General features: G+C 34.1%; 2 protein-coding genes across 2 annotated transcripts; both read right to left on the bottom strand.

The window, feature by feature from the left end:
• Nucleotides 1–2,075: 2,075 nt before the first annotated feature.
• On the bottom strand, nucleotides 2,076–6,789 carry LOC112035145 (AAA-ATPase At5g17760). The gene is given in 4 exon segments (XM_024067979.2): nucleotides 2,076–2,744; nucleotides 5,390–5,967; nucleotides 5,970–6,451; nucleotides 6,607–6,789. Coding segments are annotated over 3 exon segments (1,440 nt in total). The 5' UTR covers nucleotides 6,373–6,451; nucleotides 6,607–6,789; the 3' UTR covers nucleotides 2,076–2,285.
• Nucleotides 6,790–15,101: 8,312 nt separating this feature from the next.
• LOC112035142 (AAA-ATPase At3g50940) lies at nucleotides 15,102–19,904 on the bottom strand. Its single transcript, XM_024067975.2, has 2 exons — nucleotides 18,653–19,904; nucleotides 15,102–15,714 (listed from the first exon to the last, which is right to left on the bottom strand). The coding sequence occupies exons 1-2, from the start codon at nucleotides 19,670–19,672 to the stop codon at nucleotides 15,229–15,231; spliced, it is 1,506 nt and encodes a 501-aa protein (XP_023923743.1). The 5' UTR covers nucleotides 19,673–19,904; the 3' UTR covers nucleotides 15,102–15,228.
• Nucleotides 19,905–20,836: the final 932 nt, after the last annotated feature.

Here is a 20,836-nt window from a genome sequence, read left to right on the forward strand (position 1 = left end):
TGGGGCCAGCCGGCGAGGGCAATTTCATGGAACAATTGTATTCAGAATCAGTCTGGTTAGTTTCTTGCTTCGCTCCCTCGAACAAATGCATCGGAACATATATCTGACAAGCTTTTAAAATCGTAAAATCGCATACAGAAAGAAGTATGACAGTATGATATATGTGTGTGTGTGTATATATATATATATAAAACATGATTTGTCTCAAAAACAAAATTATATATATATATATATATAAAGATGATTTGACTCAAAAAAAAAAAAAATATATATATATATATATATATAAGATGATAGCCCGGTTATATTCCTTTGTTGTACGTGGCTGAATGTCTACCTTTCGTATTAAAAACCAAAGAAGTACGGCAAGGTCGTGCTCGAGCTTTATCCACGTTTTGCTACTCACTTCCTCTCATGGAGAATAATTGACATTTCTGACTAATAACGTATTCAATTATTCGGAATGGCTAATCAAAAAAGAAAAAGAAAAAGGAATGGATTGTATAGGAAAGTCCTCTAATGTTTCTGTTTATCCTTTTGTAGTCCTATTTTGTCTATCTAATTTCTGTCTTATCCTTTTCTAGTCCTATTTTGTCAATCTAATATCTCCTAGTAACACTCTAATTTCTCCTAGTGCATATCTCAAGGTAGCTTTTAGTCGAGGGCAGGGCGGCTTGAGGCTTACTTAATATAAAAAAATACTAAAAAAATAAAAACAGCTCTAGGCCTAGGCCTAATACCCCACCTATCCCAAAAATTTATAAATGGTCCCAAGGGCCCCAAAATTGTTAAAAAGGGTCCCAAAATTATAGAATGATAGACGATGTTATTTTTTAAAGAAAAAAAAAATATATATATATATAAGTGGGTGTAGCATTTTTTCTCCACCTCCACAAAAATTCTCTCTAAATATTAAGCCAATAAAAATCCAAACAAATTTAAATCTAATTGACATGTGAGTAAAGTGGTAGCTACAAACATGTTGGCACAAGAAGTATTAGTATAAGACTACAGCTCAATCCAATCAGTTTCTTAAACCTAACCATGTTGATTTTCAAGCTTAGCAAATAAAGCCATTATTTGCCCAACAATTCAAAAGATATTTGAAGTCATTTTTTCCAAGAAGTTAAAGAGCATTTAATATTGGTTTCCTAGGAAACATTCAATCATTATGTTTTATTCCTCTTGAGACCAGAGTGTCCCAAGTTCTAGCTAGAGTGTCCTAGATCCAACAAATTCGATCTGATGTTAGTTTGGCCCAAAAGCTTTCAGAATAACAACCCATTATTTTAAAACCTTTATTATTATTAATTAAGTCAAATAATCTTTATTTAGTGTCTCTTAGAATGAATCAGACTTTATGTTTTATTTCTCCTAGATAGATAAGTACTTTATTGTGTTCCTAAATTCCTAAAAGTTATATTTGACTTTGGTCAAGTTAAGTGAATGTATTTATTATTTTTTTTGTTTTTCTATGCTTAGAGGACTATTCCAAACTCTATTTAAGCCTTTGGCTAAATCAAATAAAAATCAGAGTGTATTTTCAGATTGAAAAAAACCTCATGTTTTTCAAAAGATGGATTTTTTATAAATTATCTCTTATCCCTTGGGTGAATTCCTTTGGGTGGCGAGTATCGGTTTTTGTATATTTTGTGTGGTGTTAATCTGTATCCCATAGAGTGGTGAGCCAATCTAGTTCTGTATCCTTAGTTAAATTCCTTTAGGTGGTGTTATCCGTATCCCTTTGGGTTTACTTTGGTGGTGAGCTTATCTATCATTTAAATTATTGAGTATTTTTATTATCCCATAAACCAGAAAATATAAAATATATACATCTAGCTTATTTCCATTTATCATATTGTTTAAGTTTGGGTTGTCCTTTACGAATTTGGTGTCACCAACCATTTTACTAAAAACAATGTTACAAGTGCGCCCAGGGACGAAACTAGGATTCAAACTTGGGGGGCCGAAGTTCTTTGTTCAAAGAAAATAAAAAATTAGAATATCAATACTAGAGTTTGACAATGTTGCATTATTAGCANTTATAAAAATATGTAATAATATAAAAAGTTGAATAAAAAAACTATTAATTGATATTTCAATATGATAAAAAAAAACCACTAAAATTCATGGCCTTACATCTCAAAATCTGTTGAACCAGCCTGATCGAGAAAGAGTAGTAGAATTACTCACAAGTCTAAGCATTAGTGATAATTTTACAATGACATTAGACAATCAGCTTCTTCCTGATTACAAGAATTTTCTATTTCTTCGGTTGCTTTTTGCTACAACGTTCCTCCCAGATCTTCTTGGTTTGTTTCCAATTTCTGCCTTTTTGCCTTTTGAATTGCAGCCTTGTTCTGATCAGCAACATCTTCAACTTCATCGCCTTCCATTTTCTTACGCTTAAGGAGCTTAATAACTCCTTGGAGTGCAACATCAGCATCCTCGCTCCTCATCAACTCTTCAGCAATTTGTGCTGGAGTTACCTGTGTCTCTCCCATTAAGCCTTCAATCTCTCCAAAGAGGTGGTGGTGGCCATAGATTCCCAAGTAAGTTGAGGCCAATTGCTTGAATCCGTGTAAGTTGCAATAGGACATGTTAATGTGCATGTCCATGCGTCCAGGACGCAACAGAGCAGGGTCTAACCTGTCCTTGTGGTTGGTGGTGAATACGATAATTCTCTCGTCTCCACAACTAGACCATAAGCCGTCTATGAAGTTTAGTAGTCCAGATAGTGTCAACTGCACATACTAAGAATAGTAAACACTTTTTTAGTATAATGGTGTTCATTGAATTTCATTTATGTTTGACAACAAAGTTAGGCCTTATATAGTAATTTAAGCTTTTATTTATAGACCAATGATAGTTTATCAGAGTATCAGCGTCTAAGTTGATTCTAAGATCAAACCCTATCTCTATTTACGTCATATTCTGAACATTATTCCCAGTTATTGTGGAAAAATGCTGTGAAATCATCACTAAGCGATGTTCCTTATTTGTCCTATCCATATGTGTGATTGGGTTTCCTTTGTATGCTTTCTGATGATATTTTAATAAGAAGCATAAATTACTTTTTTATATGTTGGGTTGCTCTTCCTTGATCGAACGGTCTAGAGTCTAGACCCTCTTGGTCATATCCCAGAAAGGGGGACCTACGACAATGACAAAACCGAATAATTGGGGAGAAAGCCCAACACAAGCTAACATGAGTGGCATGCATGGCATTGAAAAGAGAAGTACTATTCAATTTTTACTAATAATTGTACTGTTTAGTTTCTTCTTTAATGCAATGCATCTCCTTTTTCAACAAAAAAGAAGAGTATGAGGACAGAAACAGAAATAGTAATAAGATAACTACTACTATAAACTTCAGTATTGGCTCTGAGCTGTCCAACAATTATACATGGCTTGGGAGAATCAAATAAAAACACAAGGCAATTGTTGCTGAACCATTGTCCATTGTTCAATGCATGTAAGAGAAAATAAATCTAAAACCTGAAATCGACACACTTAGATTGGATATATAACTTTACACAAATGAAGACCCATTTGTTACCCACTACTGCTCAAAAGACTTTCCTACCTGACAATTGTATTTTACAGTAGGTGGTGGTCCTAGATGGCTTTCATAAAAAAACAGGGGGTTCTGGCGTGGCTTTGATAGTGAAAGGATGATGTATATTTCTTTTTTGGTAAAAAGGATGATGTATATTTCGGACATGAGGTGGTGGGGACTAATGGGGGCTGAGCTGTTTCATTAACCTTACACAGTACACACTGCTTACAAACCAATGACATTCTTAAATGTAATCCAAAGTAAGATGCACTAAATCAAAAAGATCAAATGGGTCTCCTTTCTGATTAATTTATTAAAAAAAAAAAATCACTCGTCTCCATTATGTTCTAATTATTTTATTATCATCTTTTTAAAAGAAAAAAAAAGAAAGACAAAGCAAAACAAATTTATGAGACTTTGGAAAAAGAGTGCATTTGTTTGACTGACAGTAAAGAAAAAGATAGGGGCGGTGGAGTGCATGTGAAAAAAGTATTAACACTTGAAAATGCAACTTGTCATTGTTAGTAAACAGGTCAAAAATTAAAATATAATTGAATGGGATAAGCCCCACAAATTTATTCAGAGGAGGAATTTCCAAATTATGATTCCCTTCTTAATTATTCCATAGATTACATTCCCCTGTCACTTAATTAAATATAATTATTAATGGTATGTTCATGAGATATATGGATTAATTAAAATTTTATGAAAAAAATTTACAAAAATATATATATTTTTATTTATTGGTAGAAATTACATTGCATCAAATTAAAATAAAAGAGTTAAGACATAGCCTCTCATAATACATGTCAATAGAATCGTAATATATCAACATAATAATATCCAATAGCTAGGGGCCGGGGATTAGCAAAAATCCTAAAAACTTGCTAGTGGTTATGCAAAATTATGAACTATTTTTTTCATGTTGGTTGGTGGAGAGGTGAGAAACATGGCTTTGAACTACTTTTATTATGTAGGTCATGTAAAACCAATAACTATATTCTACGAATATTATCTACTATGCACTGACTTACTTGAAATTCTAAATTAACTATCATAATATATTTATATAATGGTGTACTTGGGGCATGAATAGTGTGTAATGTGCAAATTTTATTATATTAAAATAAAAATTTATATGATCCATGATCAATATAATTAAAATAAATATTAGGCTTTATTTTAAAATTTTTGAAAATTTTTAAAATAAGAGATTAAATTCTATAAGGACGTGGTGTAAAACCCATGTTTTACCCCTCCAATCTCAACATGCCACATCATCTTATCACATATTTAAGAATAAACTCAATCACACTCAATCAATTCCAATACCCATATATAAATCCAACCAAATTGGGAATCTATCGAGATATTATTAAGTGTGGTAGGATATATTGAATATTAATAAATTTTAAGTAAAATGCTGATGTGTCAATCACTTATTGGATGGTGTAAAACATAAGTTTACGCCCCATCCTTATAGAATTTAATCTCATAGAATTTTTAGTTGAACTAAAATTCAAATGTCTTAAAACTTAGATAAAAGATATTTACCTTTATTAAATCTAATAATTAATAAGATAAATAGAATGTTAGTGGGAGCAGCATTTATAATTTATAAAATTTAATTTAACAGTTAGTGGGAGCATTGTGACATTGACACAAAGTGTGTTGAATACTTTCACCCAATCTTGGGCAAATTTTCAGCAATTAATCAGCACCCTTGTTACGTCTACTCAAATTACTTTAGTAGTAATTAACTTTATTTTTAAAGAAAATAACTATGCAAATTGGAAAAAAGTTCGGAAAATTATTAGTGTAATTACGAACCTGTGCGTCATGTTGCTTACGTCCATCTCCATGGCGACGATCTGGAAGATCCACACTGCAATCAATGTCTTCAATCACAAGTATTGATCGATTTGCAGTAGCCAGCAACAATCTTCTCAGGTCTGAATCACGTAATATATTTGCAAGTTGCAAATCATACACGTCAAACTTCAAATGGTTAGCCATGGCTGCAATCAAGCTCGATTTTCCAGTGCCTGGTGGTCCATACAGCAAGTAACCACGTTTCCATGCCCTCCCAACTCTCTTATAGTAATCCTTCCTCTTCACAAACCTATCCAGATCCTCTATAACAGCGTTTCTCAGTTCTGGGTCCATAGCCAATGTCTCAAACGTAGCTGGGTGTTCAAGATTTATGGACTCCCACTTGACACCATTGTAACAGTACGAAGTGTTAAGCGTGTGCATCTTCAAAACCCTTTCTTCATCTCTGATGGCCTTGGCTCTCTCAAGAACAAACTGTATATAAGAGCTCACGATCTCGTCTTTGTGTTTCTTGTGGAAAGTTAGCTCAAAGTATCGCTTTTCTGATCTTTGACCATTGTTATGACCATTATTGGGTTGTTCCTCTCTGTTTCATCACAGACAAATCTCCACTTAAGCTCAATCCCTTCGTGGAAATCGACTAGCTTCTCTCCCTTCTCAAGACGGATTGTTAAATTTTTATCCTTTGGGCTTTTGCTGATCTTGAGCCTTTCGGTGTTGGGGCTAATCTTGGTGCACAAGTAAATTTCTGCAGCATCGAAGACTTGGTTGCGGGACATACCACAGTTTTCTTCGATAACTAGGGTGAGCTGAGGAGAGCGAGGCTTGAAATAGTAGCGCAGAGTGGAGAGGAGATAGCCACGAATTGGGTGGGGAATGAGTTCGTTGGCCATTGAACGTACAAGCATCATTGAGGCGGCCATGGAAGCGTAGGCTGAGAACAATGATGATGGTGAAGGCATGTCTCTAGTGGGAAACATGATTGCAAACTTTTGAGCTCCCCCAAGTTTCTCAAGTTTCTTAGTGTTTCAGATGACCGATATTATTTATGCCTCACACCTGTGAATTAAGAAAATCCACTGAGAATTTTAACCAATCTCCAAAAAATTTAGAACACAAAATTGAAAACCTTTTATTTTGAAGGGAAAAACCACATGATGAATTCGAGATAAAAATTAGCTATTATAAAATCAATTATAAACTACACCAAATACCTGTGATCTTGTGATCTTCACTAATTTTGAATACAACAATTCTGAAATCTCTCCCTAGAAAAACCCCAAAATTTTCTTTCCTTACTCTCACACTCACACTCAAACACTGCACTCTTTTTCTTCTTCTTTCTTCTCCCTTTTTCCCCTGGCGGCACTCATTGTCTGGTGTGCCTTTTTCTTTTTTTTTTCAATTCTTAGAAAGCCACACACGCATACCTTTTATAAAGAACTCACGCCGACTTGTTTTGCTGTGTGAGTGGAATCCTACCATAGTTAGAGCATTCACAGCAGTGGAGCTAAAAATTTAGCTTTTTAGCTCCACCAAAAGTTACTTTATCTATTTTACCTATACACATGCTGCAGCAGTGAATCTATTTTAACTTCTAACATAATAAAATAATATAAACATTACAATAAAATAATATATCTACTACAATAAAATAATATATCCTACTACCAAAAAAAATCATCACAAACCGATCAATAGCAAAATCCATTACCACTGCCAACCAAGAACCACCCACAACCACCCAACAACAACTAGCAAGCCAAGAACAACCACCCACAAATACGGCCAAAAATCCAAATTAGCCAAAAACCACCACACAAATCACCACAAAAAAAAAAAAAAAAAATCAAACACAAGCTAACTTGGCCAAATTGAGGTGATTTTGACAACTAAACCATAAAACAAAATAAACCCAGAAAACCCAATTGGCAATTTATCACAGCTAGCTAGTGGAAACAGCGCCGAACCTTAATTGTATCACATAACAACCACCGCGCCGAACTGCATCAACCACCGCAACACCGGCGACTTCTCCAGCTCCAAAAACCTCGACACCACCGCGCCGAGGACTCTCCCGGCCTCGATCGCCGCCGCCAAGTCCTTCGGCAAATTCTTCAACGACCTCCCAGCCTCCGCTAGCACCATCAAAGCCTCCTCTATGTTCTTGTCCTCCGCCAACGACCCCTCATCGCCTCCTCCTCCTCTGCTACCACCTCCGCCGCTGTTTCCATTGTTGTTGTTGTCGTCTCCGCCGGGGAATGATACGGCGAAGTTTGCGATGGAGAAAGCGGTGAGGAAATGGCGAGTGGGGTTGTTGTGGTGGTGGAGAGAGAGCGAAGTGGGTGAGAGAGAGACGGAGGTGGAGGGAAGTGGGTGGTGGTGATGAGGAAGAGAGAAACGGACGGTGAGGATTGGGCTTGGAAAGAGATTGAGCAGAGAGGCAGTGAACAGAGAGTGAGATTGAGAGAGATGAAGTTCAGAGATTTTAGATGAGAGTGAATGAGAGAGAGAGAGAGAGAGAGAGGCACAGTGAGAGTGAATGAGAGAGTGAGCAAGTGGCCTTTTTTTTAATCAAAACCTGAATAAAATAATGTATTTTATTTTTAGCTTTGATGAACAGTGCACATCTATATATAGATGTGTACTGTTCATAATCATCTAAAATTTTAACTTTTGCCTCCACTGCTGTAGCGTGATTTTTGTGTTTCTGGAGCTAAATTTTAGCATTATAGCATTATAGCTACACTGCTGTGAATGCTCTTAGTCCAAACCAAATAGTGTATGGATTGGATATGTATTCGTACCCTTTTTCTTTCTTGTGTTGCAAGTTATTAGTCCAAACTAATCGTACCTTTCTTTTCATAAATATAAAGGTAAAATTATTATTTTAGTCCTTACTTATCTTTTTATTAAAAAAAAAAGGTATTTACATTTCGGGATCACACTCATTGAAACTCTATTACCTAAAATATAGAATTACAAAATTATAACTCATTTATATATAGTCACACCCTCGTTAAAACTATACTATCAAATATATCTTGCGCGAAAACCATATGTGAAATTCCAGCATAAACGAAAATTTTGACTATCCAAATGTTGTATTAAGGTTGCATGCCATATTCATCTAAACACAAAAAGCTTTATTACAAGAATTAAAATGGGAAAGACAATAAATATAACATCATGAATTAAAATGGGAAAGACGTTAAATATAACATACTAAGTAATATCCATGTTAACATGTATGAATATAATATAGTCACTTGATTAGGAAATTTAACATGCTATCTAGCATTAACTTGTTAAAGGGAAAGGTTTTGCTGCATAATGTGGCAGCAAAAAGAAAGCAATATATGTCTATGAGTCATGTGCAATACACACAATCAAGTGGGCCCTTAGACACTTGTCTTTTTCTTTTTGCAACCACATAACTCATTTTGCAACAAAACTTTTCCCAACTTGAAAAATGATTCTAGTGCAATAAGCATGTAAATAATCACATATAAATCATTCAAGCATTTCCACAAGATAATCACATTAGCATGGAAATTATTGAAGCAACCAAAGCATAACAACTAACAAGTACAATGGAGTTTTGAGAGATTACCTAAGGGATTTTGAGATTATAGAAAGATTGATTTTTTTTTTTTTTTTTTGGAAGGATTAGGATAGTATTTGGGTATTCTTTTTTTTGATTTTATTGTTTGAAAATCGAGTGGGAGGAGAATTGAATTTATAGAGAGACTTATAACTAATAGGCTCACACTATTTTGAGCTAGAAGCATATTGCACATAAATAGTGTGAGTTAGGGAGTATGTCTCTTATATTGTGATACCCAAATGGTATACTGTCGCAACATCCCAAATTAATGTGTCAATATAATATATATTTGTTTTATTTAATTCTTCTACAATACTACATATTCTTTATGGTTTTGATTTTTTTTTTTTGGCAGTAAATACAATCTAAAATTGAAAAAAAATAAAACATTGATATTCTTAAGTTGAAAATAAAAATATCATACAATCTTTTTTTTTTTTTTTCTGAGAAAAGAAAATATCATACAATCTAACAATAATGATAAAACTAACTACCCTAACAAAATGCCCAAAAACAATTTATAACCTACATTTACACTATATTTTCTATTTTAATTAAAACTTTATAATTATTACTTGTCCCTCTACGCTAAAATCTTGACTCTGCCATTGACTTTAAGGACGGAAACAATCTTGTGTAAAATCCACAAATAAAGGAAGAGTTATAAATAGTCCCGATTCACAAAACCTTTGTAGTCTAGACTTTCTATGAAACCTCTATCAATGTTTTGCTCGCACTAGTACCCTAGAACCTTTCAAATCTTTATGTAGTAATTTCCTCCACTAACTCTTTGCTTGCATTAGAGGTTTTGGCTCTCCATCACAAGACCTTTGGGATGGAAAGATGAGTGGGCAAAAATAAAACGGATATTTCAATATAACATTTTTTATTTGCATTTTTTATTGCTTTATTAGCATCATAGCATTGAATTTTTATTGAAATTATTCTTATATTAAGTGTGCATTTGGCTCTAGCTAAAAAAACAATCTTATTTTACTATTTAGCTTATTTTTGCTATTATTCATGGATCTCACTGTATTTTTTGGTACTATTCATGGGTTTCACTATACTATTTCAACTAACTTTTACCTTTATTTATAGTACTTTCAGCAAAAAGTTTTCAGTTTTAGCAAAATAAGTAGATCCTAGCAACATGGTACTCAACCCCCCTAATGCTCTATGCAACTCCTGGGAACTTTGGAAGGTCTCTCTAAACATGGCCTCAACATTAGAGGAAATATGGTATCTCAGAAACTCTGTATTACACTCGAAGTCTTTGTTGGAACTGCATGTTTCTGTTCAGCTAATTCACAGAAGATGTCAAGAATATATGGCTACGTGCCCAATATCCCCTACCCAATTGGTGCCTCATGATCCGACACGCTGGGCTTCCCCCCCCCCCCCCCCCCCCCCCCCCCCCCCCCAGGGAAGCCTAGCATGTCAGATCATGAGGCACTAGTTAGGTAGGGGATATTGGGCACATAGCCATATATTCTTGACATCTTCTTTGAATAAGCTAAACAGAAACATGCAGTTCCAATGGAGATTTCGAGTGTAATATAGAGTTTCTGAGATACCATATTTCCTCTAATGTTGAGGCCATGTTTAGAGAGACCTTCCAAAATTCCCAAGAGTTGAATAGAGCATTTAGGGGGCTGAGTACCATGTTGCTGGGATCTACTTATTTTGCTAAAACTGAAAACTTTTTACTGAAAATACTATAAATAACATGTGTTGCAGAATTACAACACCTCCTAACCTAAACAAAAAAACAACTATCCAAAGACTTTGCTAACTCAGCCATGTTAGTGATGATGGTTCGGATAGACCACTCCAAATTAGTCTTAAGAGGAGACAAGTAGTCCATACAGGTCTTAGAATCCCTTTCGATTGAAACATAGCTCCATTCTTCTTTTAAAGCAATCTGGACAGCCCATAGGATCGCTTTAACTTCAACTTGGAGTGGTGAACGGAGGGAGATGGTTTTGGCCCAAACACCACAGACGAAACCAGAACGCCCACCTTGCAACAATGCTACGGCTGCCTTAGAGCTAGATAAGGCTGCATCAACATTGAGTTTAATGCAACCAAGTGGAGGGGGGGGGGGGGGAAGCCCAGAGTGTATCGGATCATGAGGCACCAGTTGGGTAGGGGAATTGGGCACGTAGCATATATTCTTGACATCTTCTTTGAATTAGCTAAACAGAAACATGCAGTTCCAACGGAGATTTCGAGTGTAATATAGAGTTTCTGAGATACCATATTTCCTCTAATGTTGAGGCCATGTTTAGAGAGACCTTCCAAAGTTCCCAGGAGTTGCATAGAGCATTAGGGGGGTTGAGTACCATGTTGCTGGATCTACTTATTTTGCTAAAACTGAAAACTTTTTGCCGAAAGTACTATAAATAACATATGCTGCAGAATTACAACACCTCCTAACCTAAATAAAAGAACAACTATCCAAAGACTTTGCTAACTCAGNCATGCTTGTCTCCCCCCCCCCCCCCCCCCCCCACTTGGTTGCATTAAACTCAATGTTGATGCAACCTTATCTAGCTCCAAGGCAGCCATAGCAGTTGTTGCAAGGGAGCATTCTGGTTCCGTCTATGATGTTTGGGCCAAAACCATCTCCTTTCGTTCACCACTCCAAGTTGAAGCTGAAGCGATCCTATGGGTTGTCCAGATTGCTTTAAAAGAAGGATGGATCTATGTTTCAATCGAAGGGGATTCTAAGACCTGTATGGACTACCTGTCTCCTCTTAAGACTAATTTGGAGTGGTCCATCTGAACCATAATCACTAACATGGCTGAGTTAGCAAAGTCTTTGGATAGTTGTTCTTTTGTTTAGGTTAGGAGGTGTTGTAATTCTGCAGTACATGTAGCTATCAAATTTGCTTTAAGCTCTTTTTTGTCTTTTCTTTTCTTTAAGGATTCTCTTCCCCTAGTGATTTTAGCTGTTTGTAAGGAAGAGTTCCAACTTTGTTCTTTGTTCATTTTTCAGCAATAGATTGAAGCTTATCAAAAAAAAAAAAGTAGATCTCAGCAAAAAGTCAGCTTATTTTTGTTACTAGCCTTTTTTTTCTTTTTTTTTTTGTGTGCTCTTTCTTTTCTTTTCTTTTCTTTTTTTTTTATTTATTTATTATTTGGCCCATGAAAACCGTGAGAAATTACCTCAAATTCTAGTTTGATTTGATTTAAGATTTCTTGGTGTGGGAGGAAATAGTTTTTCCTTGGTTAAAAAGAAAATAATTTTCTTTGGTATGGAATGAAAGTTCTTTCTTAAAGAAGTAATTGGCTATTTCTTGTCTATGTAAGAATAGAATTAGAGCATTATAAATAAATATTGGTGCAAAGGGTTTAGTGTTTTTTGTTCACTAGTTCTCCCATATGGATAGAGTACTCTTAAAAGAACATGGAGTGAGTTTATATGATGAATAATTTGAGCGTTTTATCTCTTTTAATTTTGTATGAGAGACTTATTGAGTGTATTCATTATGCTAGAGTTATTAATGTACTTGGAGTTTGGAATTGTGAGTTTGTGTGCAAGGTATGTTAGTTTATGTTTTTGTTCATTTTTGTGAGGTTTATGAGTGTTGTTTTTATAACTATGTAACTTTGTAGGTTTGGTTTGTGAGGTTTGATTGAAAATGATTTTAATTCATATATAGTTGATAGTTCATTTTGGTTAGCATTAGTCATGGACATAGGTTTGGAGTCGGCTTAATCATGTAAAATATTGTTTTTTATATTTTGTGTTTGTTTTATTTTATTTTCCAAGTAAATGCACTTTTACTAGCCTTAAATCACAACAATTTTTTTTTATTTTTTATTTTTATTTTACTCCCCTGATGTGTTGAGTTTAGACAAAAAGAGACATCTACAACTGGAAATAGGCAATTTATAAGATTATTATTTAGGGTGGTGCATTGTTTACTCTCTTTTTATGAGGAGAATCAGGATTTGAATCTCTCATTTCTTATTTTCCAAAAAAGGTTGGACAAAGTATTATCTATATATAAACTTTAAAAGTTAACGCATGACATTTCTGGTTGCTGCATTCCTATATATTGAGTCACATCAATGTAGCATTTTGGTCTATTTGGTCAATTTTGGTCCACTTATGTCTGTCTTGGTCCACTTTGGTCCGCTTTGGTCCATTCAGTCCATTTCGATTCAGTTTGGTCCATCTTAGTCTTATTCAGTCCATTTGGTCCACTTTGGTCTAGTTCAGTCCAATTTGGAGATGCTTTAGAGGAGAAGTTTGTGTAGAGAGAGGAGCTGATTCATGACAATCATGTCACATTCTTAGCATAACTTAATGAAATTACATTTTTTTTTTTATGTTATTAAAGGTTTGTATTTTTTTTCTAATATAAGTTATGGATTTATTTATATCCGCTTTCTCTTTAGGTTATGTAAGATGTATAGTGGATGAACCGTTTTTAAGTAGTACTAGAAACAAATTTTAACTATACATTACATTATTTATAAAAGGGTAAAATTTAGGTATAATATCTTAGGTTTCCCACTTAAAATTTTGAAATCTATCCAATTTAACAACCAAGACAAACGGCATTAAAACTAAAATTTTTTCCTCTTATTCCTTCTTTTTCCTATACTGCAACTGCAAGAGAACCCATGGATTCAGATCTTTTGAATTGTAGGATCTGTGACTTCCGCTGAAGAATAAACATATATCATCATCAAAAGCAAACAAAAAAGCCCCAACAAAAAAATAAAGAGGAAAAGGAGAAAAAGCAACAAAAAATCTCATCTTTTCCCTCTCTCTCTCGGCTTCTAGGAAGCCCAAATCTCCAAAATCAAGAACTACTTTCACTTCTTCACTTGCATCTTCACCTTCTCATCCCTTACCTTCTCCTTCTCAATCTTTACCTTCTCCTTCTTACCCTTTACCCACTGGCTTTCTTACCCTTTGTTGGCTTCAATTTGGTTTAGATTGAGGGTGAGAAGTTGGAGAGATCTAATTCCATGGGGTTCTACAGTTCTACCTTCTACGTTTTCTCACAGGATGGAGGAATGAAAGAGAAAAACAAAAACTAATACTATTTTAATGCTGTTTGTTTGGGTTGTTAAATTGGACAGATGTCAAAATTTTAAGTGAGGAACCTAAGGTACTATACCTAAGATACTGTACCGAAGTTTTGCCTTTTATAAAAATATCTATCTTAGATGATAATTTAATGTAAAACACATTATGTTTCTTTTAAAAAAGAAAACCTAAATTTTCAAATAACAAAATTTAAATTTTAAATAACTTTCAAGTAACAAATATAAATAGCTTAATTTAGAAAATCCAATATATTATATCAATTATATTTTGTTAGAAAATAATCATATCATTTAAAGAATGATTTGAGACTAATACTTATAAGTCTCATCTACGATTTTTATTTTTCATTAAACAAAAAACAAATATTCAAAATTTTCTATGCATTGTACGGGTCTGTGGCTAGTTCTTATAATTTTCCAACATATTAGAGTCTCTCAATTAGTGTCATGAAACTTGAGATTGAAATATTGGGTGAAGTACTGGTCTTTTTACATAAACTACTTAAGAATTAATGTCATAAGGACGAATTTACTCTTATTTAGGATGGATAAACTCCAAAGATTGTGTATCCCACGGGCAGATACAAAGGGTAAAAAAAAATGTTTCCCATTATAAACTACAATTTGATGGTTGATATCTCAAGCTTCTAATTAAAACTTTTGCAAAAATATTATTTATCTAAAACAAAATTTTCGAAATTATAATATAGCTTCTAAACAGATATATTATCCATGCATGCTCAAACTATTTTTATTTAATTACTTACAAGGAAATCTCTCACTGCTCATGTTATTGGGATATCATAACATAATTAACTCTGGGATGGTCTCTAGCTCAGCTATGAAAGCAACAAATCTTAAATTAGCTCAACTGGTGTCAAAAATCCCCTTGGCAATTAACTAGTGTAACTAGTCGTCCACTAGATATAATTTATAGATGAAAAGGATACTGACTTCTTGGTTGTGGTCACTGTAAGATGAGTGATGCCCCGACAAGAAAAACAAAGTAAAACAATTGCTTTTCAAAGCCACTTTGTAAAAAGTCATCTATGTAATATTCCAAATAAGACTTCATGCTCTCACATTTTTTTCCCATGGTTTGAAAAGAAAATTAGGCCTATTTTTCTTAGTTCTCATCGAATGATGATATCAAAGTAATCTAATTGTCACCTTTTTCGTCACAATCTAATTTCTTATCTTTCACAGTCACACACTCATGTTCTTGATCACTTTGCTTTTCTTCATCTCCTCCTTGATCTGCTATTTCGTTCTTTTTGGCATTAGCTTCCTCATTTTCTATCCTTTTCAGTTTGAGGAATTCGATCAATTCCCTAAGAACAATGTCAGATTCGTCGTGCTTAATCAGTTGCTCTGCTACTTCAGCTGGGGTTACTTGGGTGGTTCCAATAGCCTCCTCAATCTCTCCAAACAGTGCATGCTCTTTAATCCCAAGATAATTAGCAGCAAGAACTGTAAATCCACATGGGGTGCAATAGGACATGTGAATGTGGACATCCATGCGTCCTGGGCGCAACAATGCCGAGTCTAGCTTGTCCTTGTGGTTGGTGGTAAAAATGATTATCCGCTCATCGCCACAACTCGACCAAAGCCCATCAATGAAATTGAGCAGGCCAGACAATGTCACCTATCACAATAGAATATTTCATTTAGAGGAACAATGATATACATTCACAAAATAATTCACAATTGCCAAGATGATAATTTGTAAACAAAGACAAAGTCAAGACTTGTAGTTAGAGGAGGCTGAGAGGGACAATGTTCACAAAATAAAATTGATTGATTGGACTAAATTTTTTATAATTTTGCTATTGGAATTTTGTTGTTGGGCTTTTTAATTTTATTTTAGGATTTTAGATTCATAAATTATTTAATGACCTTTGAGAGGGATAATGATATTGTTAAGGGTGAGTCAAGTATAATTTTATTGAACCTAATTACTAAAATTAATACTTGTATAAATACATACTAATTATTTTTTCAAAATTTGGCGGGATGACCCTCAAGACTAACAAGTGGCTCCATCCCTAATTATGAATGGTGCTAATGTCAAACTTCAAAGAGTAAAATAGTTATTATGAAAGAAAGACATGAGTTAATCTAGTCATTCAAGGAGGTAATTCTTAGGTAATCTTGCAGTAGCATTTTGGTATAAGAGCCGGAAGCACTACATCAAGACACCTAAAAGCACTAGCATTGGGGGGTGTAAACACTCCCAGTTGCTATTTTACAAACTAAGATAGCAAAAACCCACCCCATTCAGGTTTGAATACTTTAAAAAATTGCAACCTATGAATAGTAAGGTTGCATATATGCAACCTTACTGTTCATAGGTTGTAAAGAAAAAAATAATGTTTAATCTTGTGGTTGTGTGTGAAAAGAAAAATGTAGTGGGAGGAAAGAGAGAGAGAGAGAGAAATACTTTTTATTATTTTATTAGGTAGTTTATATTATTTTATTGAGTTGTATGTAAAAATAAAATCTAAGATGTAGAGTGAGTTGTAAAATGAGTTGGTAAAATAAATAAAGTAATGTTTAAGGATGCAAAATAGTTTTTTTTTTTTTTTTTTCCCGGATGCTAGTGCTATTAAGTATTTTTATCATTCAAAGTTGAAAAGAGGCATATCCTAAATGAAAAGAGTTCTTGTAATTGAAAAAAGTCATATCTACGAGGCGAGAAGTTATTGGGCTTTTGCTTGCATGCTTAGGCTGATGATGTTGATAAAACAAACAGAATATTCATATAAAAAAGAAAGTATACAAATCAAACGAAATGTGATTGGTTATAGCAACATGTGTACAATGAAACAAACAAATAGAGTAATATTTTTTAAAGTCAATTAAATTCAATATAGTCAAGGTTTAAATTCAGTAATAAAATTTTAACATATTCCACTTAAAGTATTGTGCCTATATAAGTCTTAGACATGTCATGATTCATGAAGCATGATCAATGCCTATTAAAGCATTGATCATACTTCATGACATGCGTTTTGTAAGATAAAATACTGTAAGTTTAAGCAAACAACCAAATTCAATATACAAATGTGTTTGGTATAGATTTATTTGACTTTTCTTAAAATAAAGTAAAAATATAATTATTTAAAAAAAACGATTTTAAAAACCTATACATAAAAATAAAATAAAAAACTTGTAACAAAACATTTCACACTAAAAAAAAATATTTTCAGTAAAGGCACAAAATCTTCTCATTCATTTGGGCCCAAAAACTAAATTAAAAAAATATATAAAATATAAAAATTTCGCTACCAGACTGATGACGTGACAAGATCAGAGGAATCCCTACGCAATAATTAAAAGGTAAACTAAGACAATGGGCCTGAGTACTGAGTGGCGCCTTCAGCCCAGTTAACCCTACAGTGAATAAATAAATAATGCACGTTTTCCATTCCCTACTAACAAAAAGTAAAAAATGTCTCTCTCACTTTATGCAACAACCAGACACTGCGATTTACAGAGCCTTTATTTTGGGCTCAAGTCGCTAGTCAGGTCAGAGCCCATTGTCCATATCTATACTATAACCCCACCGACAACTCTACAATTATTTTTTTTTTTTTTTTCCAATCCCATATTTTATTTTGAAAGGCAATTATTATATGGACTGGCAATATCTGTTTGGTTTTTTTTTTTTTAACTATTTTCCTGCATACATATGCGTTTTGATTGGTGAATCAACAAAGATAGATGCTAAGAGAATGAAATTGAGTTTGTCTTTGTTATTAGGGCCAAACCTCCAATGGGACTTCATAGCAACACTCCCCTGAGAGAGTGACAAAGAAAGAAATAATACCACACAGATTTCTAGAGCTTTTAAAGGGGAAACAACCACCCAAAATTATCAATTTGAGGAGAAGCTTCAATTATACAACTTTTTATTACTTTGTAAAATCATTGAATGTTGATTTAGGATTAAGATTAACATTCCTAGATAGCCTCTCTTTTCCGCAAACTTTTTAAAGGCTTTTAGATTAAGACAAAATATTCATTTTAGGCCAAAATATACTATTAATCCCCAAATTTTAGTCAATCAGTCATTTTAGTTTCTAAAATTTAAAGTGAATTCTTTTAGTCCTTTGTAATAACACATAATCACTCCATTAGACACATCAAAGCTAAAAAAGACCACTTTATATATCTTTGGAATTAAAATCAATCACTTCAAATTTGTTAAAAAAAACTAAAAGCAATCACTTCAAACTACAAAAAAAGGCTAAAATCACTTATGAGATAAAATTTAGAATTAACAACATATTTACCTTTAATTTTAAGGGCCTAGACCTAAAAGAATAAAAGTAAAAACCAAAATATTGAAGTAAAAAATAATTTACATATGTTCATTTAGCTAAAAAAACATACATATGGAAGAATTATATAAAGTTTTTTTAAAAAAAAAAAATAATTCAATAGTTAAGAAAGAGAATTAAACATCTTCATTGAAATCACTAAGAAATGGATCAAACTATGCATCTTGCCAATTATTTACTATTGTATCACAAATTAAAACACACAAAAAGAAAGGAAGTCAACCATACTAGAAACCTAACCTGTCTCCGTTGGGAGTGGCGTGACGAAGAGTCTGATTCTGCCGATCGGTCCTGAAACTCAATGGAACAATCAATATCCTCCACCACCAAAATGGACTTGTTGGCCATTGCAATGAGCAACCTCCTAAGCTCCGAGTTGACCTGAATCTCCGTAAGCTCCAAATCATAGATATCAAAATTCAAGTAATTCGCCATTGCAGCAATCAAGCTAGATTTCCCAGTACCCGGAGGACCATACAACAAGTACCCTCTCTTCCAAGCCTTCCCAACCTTCCTATAGTACTCCTTCCTCTTCACAAACCTTTCAAGATCTTTGAGAATAAAGTTCTTGATCTCTGAGTCCATGGCAACCGTGTCAAATGTTGCTGGGTGATCAAGGTTCGTAGAGGTCCACACGTCTGCTAGATTACCGTACATGCTATCAGGGCTAACAGTGAAGATCTTCAATGACTTGATTTCTTGTTTCTTGGACTTTGCTTCTTGTACAATGTAGGGTAGGTAATGAGTCAAAACCAGGTCTTTGTGTTTCTTGTGGAAAGTAAGCTCGAAAGATCGGACCTCAGAGCGTAGTGTGGAATTGAGATCACGAGGGTTGTGAAAGCTTCTTGACTCAACTTGGCGACAGACTAAAACCCAATTGAGCTTAACCCCATTAAAGATATCCATCACTTCTTCATTGCGTTCCATGGCGATTGTAAAGTCCTTTTCTTTGTCGGACTTGCACACCTTGAGTCTTTGTGTGTTGGGTGAGATTTTGCCACCCAAGTAGATCTCTGCAGCCTCGTAGATTTGGTTGTTGACGAGACCATCAAACTCGTCGATAACCATGGTGATCTGGGACGAGAAGCGATTGAAGAAGCTTCTGATGCCAGAGAAAAGCAAGCCTTGGAATTCATGGGGCAAGAAATCTTGGGCTATTGATCGAACAAGCATCGCAGTGGCAGCCACAGAAGCTGCGGCTGAGAGAACAGTCTTTGCTGTAGCCAATTTGGTTTCTACAGAAGATGATGAGGCCTCCATTTTTGTTTTGTTTGTGTTTGTGTTTTTGTTTTTCCAATAAGCGCTCAAAGTTTTAGGCCTTAAGAAGTATTGGTTTTGACTTTAATTTGATCTTGGTGATCTTGTGCTTGTTTTTGTCTTGTGAGAGTGTCTAGTTTATTGTTTGTTTGTGTGCCTCCAGTTTCCAAGGATAAATGTAAAAGAAAGATTGGACTAATGCAGAGAAAATTTAGGGGCCAATGGCAATGGGATTGTTGAATCCAACGCAATATTCCAAAATATAGAGAAGCCATTGTTTGATTCGTCCTTGCGTCGGGATTAGGTAGCCAGCGTTCTTTTTCTTTTGTTTGTTATTTTCTCTCCAAAATTTGTTAGACTCTGTAGACTTCGAAATCTTCGTCAAAAAATGAGATTGAGAGATCTCTTGGGCTTTCGAGGATCACAAAACTTGTCTACCCTTGGTCTATGACTTTGAAGTAAATAATTTTGAATAAAGACCTAGATGACCAAAAGCTATTGGAAGATTACGGGTTGTCTATATTCATGGGATGGAATTGGAAAGTCAAAACGCATGAATCAAGAAACCTGATCAATAAAATAAAAAATAGAATCCATACTGCAGGGGCTTTTTGATTTTTTTTCTTGATTTTTAATAGGAGTTGCACGAGCTTTCTGATCCAAACCTTCAAGGTTGTTGGATTAGGATAGACTAGTCAGTTCCTCTAAAAAAAAAAAAAAAGGATATACTAGCCAAAGCAACACCATCATCTTGGATGGTCACAAATACTAATGTATACAATATGAAAGACTCTATGTGTGACAGAATGAGTGATGTATAAAAAAGTGTGTGAGAATTGATCTCAGGCCTCTCAAGTTGAGGCCAAAATATAAGAAAAAGGGATTGTGTAGGTTCCAAACAATAGATTTGTTTAATTTTATGTTCATTTCTTTTAGACTAGAATATGTCGTTTGATAACAATATTCATGCTCTAGGAAAACTAAAGGCAAAAATGCAAAACTGACCCTCTAACTTTTAGCTTTTGTCATTTCAGTCCTCTAACTTTCAGTTTTATCATTTCAGTCCTCTAAGTTTCAATTTTTGTCAATGTAGTCTTCCATTAAAACTTAGTTATCTTTTTCTGTTAAGTGATCAAAACTACACTGTTTTGACATTTTTTTTATAAT

The sequence above is a fragment of the Quercus suber genome, unplaced genomic scaffold (assembly GCF_002906115.3).
Source record: "Quercus suber isolate HL8 unplaced genomic scaffold, Cork oak 2.0 scaffold_293, whole genome shotgun sequence".
NCBI lineage: Eukaryota > Viridiplantae > Streptophyta > Magnoliopsida > Fagales > Fagaceae > Quercus > Quercus suber.

What these genes read in the sequence shown, in the direction of transcription:
- LOC112035142 (XM_024067975.2), bottom strand. Translation starts at nt 19,672, where the DNA reads ATGGAGGCCTCATCATCTTCTGTAGAAACCAAATTGGCTACAGCAAAG. An exon ending in GCCACTCCCAACGGAGACAG is followed by an intron (nt 15,715 to 18,652) that starts GTTAGGTTTCTA and finishes CTATTGTGATAG; the next exon opens with GTGACATTGTCTGGCCTGCT.